Source organism: Macrotis lagotis, chromosome 5 (assembly GCF_037893015.1).
Source record: "Macrotis lagotis isolate mMagLag1 chromosome 5, bilby.v1.9.chrom.fasta, whole genome shotgun sequence".
Classification (NCBI taxonomy): Eukaryota; Metazoa; Chordata; class Mammalia; order Peramelemorphia; family Peramelidae; genus Macrotis; species Macrotis lagotis.
In genome coordinates this window covers 88,375,962-88,382,817 of record NC_133662.1, presented here as the reverse complement: position 1 = coordinate 88,382,817, position 6,856 = coordinate 88,375,962, and the positions used below count along the sequence as shown (strand labels likewise).

The 6,856-nt window shown below is 36.8% G+C and overlaps 1 protein-coding gene across 8 annotated transcripts in view; it reads left to right on the top strand.

Moving 5' to 3' along the window:
• The first annotated feature begins 6,383 nt into the window (after positions 1–6,383).
• EPHA7 (EPH receptor A7) overlaps positions 6,384–6,856 on the top strand; it is a 220,177-nt gene continuing 219,704 nt past the window's right edge. For 6 of the 8 annotated variants that reach the window (XM_074187182.1, XM_074187181.1, XM_074187184.1 and 3 more), the window contains exon 1: positions 6,434–6,653. In XM_074187182.1, coding sequence (XP_074043283.1) covers positions 6,557–6,653 — 97 coding nt within the window. In that variant the 5' untranslated portion in view covers positions 6,434–6,556. Of the gene's footprint in view, positions 6,654–6,856 lie in introns of all 8 variants that reach the window. The other 2 variants (XM_074187180.1, XM_074187183.1) reach the window with 2 other exon arrangements.

Sequence of the window (6,856 nt, the reverse complement as noted above, 5' to 3'; positions counted from 1 at the left end):
CCTTGGTCAAGGCAGTTAACCCTGATTGCCTCACCCCCAAAAAGGGAAATATTGTAAATGAAGAATAGGATTTGGCATGAAAAAGTAGAGATAACTTGAAAAGTCTTAGAGTTATAATCAGATAAGGAAATTTCAGCATTCTTAATTTGGAGGCATTCCAGAGAGCTAAATGAAAAGGGTGTGTAGACTTAAAATGGGACATTAGAGCAGTTGGTTCAAGGAAGATGGAAATAAGAGAGTATTGGAGGGACAGAGAACAGGATTTGATTAAGAGCAGCCTGGGATTTGGAATCAGTGGGAGGGAGAAGGTATGACTTGATAGGAGTTTATTAATCATAAAGGAATGTGTTCAGGTAGGTTATCAACATGCTTGTGGGTTTAGTAATAAGGTAGAATCACTTCAGTACTCCACAGTTCAAGAAGGAATATAAATGAGGGAGCAGAATGAAATGGTATTTCTCAGGTCAGTCTCTGAGACTGGTATAAGATGCAGTGGTATTTCTTTCTTTACTATGAAGGCAGGAAGAGTCCATGTGATACGCCTAAGCATTATATGGAAACGATATCTTTTTCTCCTCTACAGATAAGAAACCAGGTGATTTGATTCTGGTCAATGTAATTCATAGGCTTCGAATTTGTCATGACTCTCTATAATCCATTAATTAAAATTCAAAGTCTTTCGCCTAACCTTTAGGACTATCACAATGTTGCACCAACCTATGGTTCCTGTTTTTTCTCATTATTCACTTCATTGTACTCTCCACTACAGAGGAATTGGACAATTTGTTTATCCACTTGTTTCTCTTTTTACTTTCACTCACATCCCCTGTGATCCAGTGACACTGGTCTCCTGCCATTTCTAAAACAAAACAGTCCAACTTCTTTTATTTTGCGAATTTTTACTGTCTATCCTTCATGCCTCAGATTCTCTCTTTTGTCATCTCTGTCTCTTAACTTCTCTGGCTTCTTTCAAGTGCTTTCCTACTTTAGTCCCTCCACTCATACTGGCTCCCATTGCTTTAAATATTCCTTTCAAGATTTCCTATTATAGTCCAATTCAAATGCCATCCCTTTTACAAAGTGTTCCTTGCATTCCCCTTTACCTTAAGACTACACCCTCCTCAAAGATACTTTTCTTGTGCCCCTCTAATGTGCTTGTCATTTCTTATTGCCTATAAAAATTATATGTCAATCAACTAGATTTTTTAAGGTCCTTGGTTCTATATTTTATTACATATCACTAGCAACTAAAGAAGTGCTCTGAAAGTAGTTGTGCATAATTAATATTTGGTGAAAAGAAATTAATCTTAGTCTTAACAGTGAAATAAGGATTTTGAGACTCCCTAGCATACCCTTCAAGCAAAGTATTCAAGACTATTTCCTTAGCAGTGAGATCAGGTAGGTTGCATTTCCCCTAAATTTTACTTCCAGAAGGAATAGTGGATTATTTTGTTTCTGAGGTTCATCTGGGGATTTAGAGAAATTCATGAGGATCCTAATTTCTGTGCTTCTTTGCAGAGTGCATTCATACTTTTAAGCAGGGTTGCCTGAACTGATTCTTTCATCTAAGGCACCTTTAAGTTTCTGGTTTCATCTTAGTTTTGTGGTATACAATCACCTGAATGTCTGTAGACTAAAGCAAATCCTTGGATTGTTTTTATATCTTCAAGAAACTCCTGGGGGGCTATTGACAGGTTTAGCAGAGGTTCCATGCCTAGAAATGTTATTTTGGGTCAGTGCTTTGCTGATGAGAGGATTGAACTAAATGATCATTAAGCACCATTTCCTCTCTAATAGTTTGGGATTTTATGATTTTGCATCCAATTGGCCCATAGCTACCTTTGCATGGATTTGATTGGCTAGACAGTGACCCAGAGGTTCTAGTGCCCCCTGGTGGTTATTGCATTCTGATATCACACATTGGAACAAAAATCTTGTGAAAAGGAAAAACTAAAGTTGGGGGGGATAGAATTCATATAATTCATGTGACATTTTATCTTACATGATGATTTAACAGAAAATGCTAGGTGTAAATGAAAAGCAAAAAAATTCTTAGAAAAAGTTCTATTTTTTTCATCCTCTTAAGTGAATTTTTTTCATAAATTCTCTCACATGTGTTACAATTTTTTTTTTCCTGGCTGTTTTTGCTGACCCTTTTAATTAGGTCACAATGCTCTTTATGGGCCATTGACAAAAACTTTTGACATAACACCCTAAATTATTTTCAATGGACATCAAGTTTCATAGCATGTTGCTTTTAATCATACTATTCTATTAAACCATAACTAAAAATCTGAGTACTTCTATTAAATGTATTTAGATAATCATTCTTTAAATCTTTAGAATTTCCAAATTTCTCATATTAAGAATTAAAAGTCTCCCAAACAATATTATAAATGGTAGAGAAAATTGAATCCTAACTTGTGCTTTTGAACTCTGTCATTGTTTCAGAAACCTAAATGATACCTTCTTCTTAAACCAAGTTTAGATTATATTCTTTTTATGTTAGATTGTAAATAAATATTTTATAGATGCTACATAAATCATGCTAATATAACTATGTAAATTATTTTCTTGCACAGTGGAAAAAGATTGTTTATATTTTTACAAAAATTACAGCAGAAAACTTACTTTTCTGTAATCTCTATTAACTGAGACATAATGTCTCTTTTCAGTTTATAATCAGTTTCTTCTACACAGTACCTTTTCTAATTCAGTTTAAATTACCCCTTTTCTGTGATGAACTTGCGTTTTCACATTTGCCAGCTGTGAATGCATTTAGACTGTAAGTGCAAAAGTAGTAGGTTCAGAAACAATCCTTTGATTTCATTGTTGCAGTTAACCATTTAGTTTGATGGTGTGGGATTTGTAACCAACTGGAGCTTCCAATTGTGCCTTTCCCTTCCCGGTTCCTTTTCCTTCTCCACAAAGGATTTCTATGTGAAAATTGATAGGTTCTATTTCCCTTGGTCATTCAAATTTATTTCTGAGTAATAGTTCCTCTCTTAAAATCTATGCTTGCTAATAATGGCAAATTGTAACTTCCCAGGAGAAAAAAAAAAGATAAAGACTAATGTTTCACTGAAGGTGCGTGTATATGTATGTGTGTGCACAAATAAAGGCTTATGTATGCTGACATGACTACTGTTAATAATATACAAAGAAAAAAATACTTTGTGGTGACTTAAAAGTATTGCTTTATCTGCCTCTTAAATGAGAAACACAACAAGACATTTTTCATCCTTCTATCAATGTAGTATATACCTAGAGAATGGGGCTGAAGTATTTGGGAGAAGGGTCTACAAGTGGAATTTTAAGAGTTTTTGCTAAGCCTCAATTTCACAATTGTTTCATGTTAGCTAAATATAATTATGGCATTCTATCAGTGAAAGGGCATGACATGCATCTAAAATTTATAAACAATTGTTGAAAATTGCATAGGATCTGGTGCAACAATTAGAGCTACCTATGGGGGTGAATGTTCTCAGGGTAATTTATTAAAGACAGGCATGTCACAAAAATGACTTCATTTTGAACCAAGTTTGAATATATTAATAATCTATTCACATCCATTTTGTAAAACTATAACTACACAAGAGAAAAATGTGATTAAAATAATAGAAGAGAGGTTATAATAAGTTCTTTTAAAATGCCATGGCAAATTCTAAAAAAAAAGAAAAAAGTGCAACACTATATACGTTTATGCCCTGTGTTCTAGCTTGATATTTTCCCCCCTTCATTTTCTCACCTACAAATAGGTTACTGGGGGTTTATCCCTAGCTAATGCCAGTCTAAATTCAAGTTACATGCTTTTATATTTCAAAAATATAAGCTGTAGAGTGGAATTTGTTTTCTTTCTTTTTGGCTCAGTAATTTTGTATTTAAATGCTCTCACTTCTCACAGATGCATTTTAGTATTATGGGAGATTAACTGGGTGGGAGGTTTTTTCTGTATCATTGTGCAAATCCAAAAAAAAGTCAATTGTCTTGTACACACATTTAATGTGAAGACCAACTCCCCATTCCAGCACAGATACTTATGAGAGTATGTATTTGAGAGAGAAATCAGCAAAATAAGGGATTTCACATATGCTAACTATACCAATCAAAGTATAGAAAGATATTACTTTCTTGGGTTTCCTTGGATTTAATGGAAAGGTATTTATATTCGAACCACTGAGTATTAGTCATTCAGTAGATGAAAGGAATATGTTAAACTTTAAAGGCTACCTTGGTGTCATTCTTAGAGGTAGGGATGAGACCCTGGGGAAAGTGCTGAAATCCTAGAGAATTTATTCCATGTATCAAAAGTTGTTTAATATATATGGTTTTTGTAGTTTTGATATCTGATACTTATGAAGTCGATATGGGAAAATCTATGTTTTTAATTTAAGTGTTTTAGTCTGCAATTTTCACTCTTAAAGCATCTATTTGTGTAAAGATTGTTCCAAAATCTTCTCTAACCTTGGCAAAACATTGCTGGTCTTCTATGTATTTTTCTTTATCTCTTTCCAAGACTTAATCCATTATGCTGTTTACATTTTCTTTACATCCTTTAAAAGGGCACTCAAGATGTTTTTAATATAATTTCTGAAAAACATTTTAATAGGCATAACAGCTAGAAACATACAATTATATCTATATATAAGAAATCACACTGCCAAGCCAAAGGGAGGAGGGAAGAAATTTCATTTCCTATTTTCAAATGAAAGCTGGTTAGAAACCTAGAAACTATACAGGACAGTAACTTGTAATTGTTTACAGAATGTTGCAGTCATCTCTGAACAATTCTAATTTTTATTCACATAAGTTTCAAAAACAGTTATTTTATGTTTAATTTTTAAATGAGGTTTAGATGAAATTGAATTCCTAAGCAGAAACAAACAACTTTCTTTTTAATCTCCAAGAAAGGCAACGTATAAATGACAAAAAAAAATAAAGAAGAAAAAATAAATAAAGCAAACAAAAAGGGAAACAGGGCCAAAAGAGAACAGAGAAAATCTGTTCTTTTCAGTTTGGTAAACTTTGAAATTTGATTTGGCAATTAATTTTTTTTTCCAGAAATGTCATTGTTATAGGTTTGGCCATAGTTTTGAATTGCAAAGAATAGGAAAACTACCTTTCTAGTAACAAGCTCTGAAGCCACTTTTCACAGCTGTGGTAGGGAAGGTAAGATGGGTAGAGGAGGAATTGAACACTTTTTTCTTCTTTTCAAGATTTTTTCAAAAAATTTTAGAAAGATTTACATTTAATAAGATAGCTATTACAAGAAATGAAAACCTGGGAGAACTGTAAAATATCTTGGTTGAAAAAGATATGCCTTGAATTAAGCTTGTGATGGAATTCTATGGGATCAAGAAGCAAAATTCAGGGAAAGAAATGGGTGGGTGCTCACAAAAGGAAAATGCTAGAAGGTGGGACAACTTTAGATAAGTGATTAGGATTTTACTAAGAAGCTTCGGGTTTGGATAGTAAGGTTTCACTTCATTATGAATACCGTAGCTCCTGTTTAATGCTTTTAAGAAACAGAAGGGGAGCGGAATAAAAACAAAAGATTGCCTCCTCGCTCCCCTTTCCTCAGTTTCTTTTGCCAAGGCTAGTTTGAAACTATTGGAAATATAGTTTAAATAGGATGCATTTTAACTGCTTTCATTCTTCCACGGTGGGGGGGGGGTGCCCCCCAAACAGGGAGGGAAGCTAGCAGCTGCAAGGGTAAAAGAAGAGAAGCCGGAATACTTCAATGAAAGGTGATTAACAAAGTTACCAGGCACGGAGTTTTGAATATCAGGCTCCTAAAATAAAAACCACTTGGCTTAGAGATACAGCGATTTTCCCGGCTTTAGCTAGACTCCAGGTTCTTTTGCCTTTGGTTTCTAAACCATAGGAGACGTGGATGGATGTCAGTGGATATTTGGGTCTAGAGCACTATCTTCCCATTTGGTTTACTAGGAGGAAGTCCCGATTTCTAAAGGCAGAAAGCCAACAGCAGCAGCGCCGGCCTCTTCTCCCTAGCCCTGAGCTCTCTTTTCCACACGTCCAACTAGAGCGCGCAGAGCCCCGAACCTGAGGGGAATCCTCTACCAGCAGCAACCTGACTCCACTCTTAGCCAATTGGTCTGCGCCTCCGACCCCTCCTCCACGGCCTGGGCAGACTCCTTCCCTGGGATCCGCCCCCTGGCTCTGGGAATCTGCATCTGGGAGGCCGGCTCCCGCTGCCAGTCTCTTAGACTGACGGCTGGCTCTCCGGCCTGGAATCCCCGCCCCTTTCCCCCTAATTGATATTATTGGAGTGTGGAGCGAGCGGCCGGTCTGCAGTCGGAGACTTGCAGACAGCAAATACGGTGCGAACGAATCGGAGAGGGGGGAAAGGGGGGGAAAAAGGGGGGAAAAGGGGAAGAAAACATTCAACAAAAACCCATTCCGGAGGAACGGGCCTGGGACTGCGAAGAAGAATTGATGCTAAGAGCGAACCCAAACCCACTTCCTTACAAACGGGCATTTAAGCAGATCCCTTTTGAGATAATTAAGATAAACCCCTCAAACCTGCTCATGCACCATGGTTTTTCAAACTCGGTACCCATCCTGGATTATTTTATGCTACATCTGGCTGCTCCGCTTTGCACACACGGGGGAGGCACAGGCTGCGAAAGAAGGTAAGGCTATAGAGAAAGCAAAGTTTGTTCCTACTTAGCCATCTATTTAGCTGTATCTCCAGTGAGAAATGGTTCGTCTATCTGTAGGATTAGGAGACGAGCTGCATGCAGTAAGAATACTCTGTCCTCCTTCCTACCCGCTTTCCACTCCCCTTCCACCCCCTGGAAGCGCTCCGGCTTGGAGGGAGGCGAAGGGATCGCTC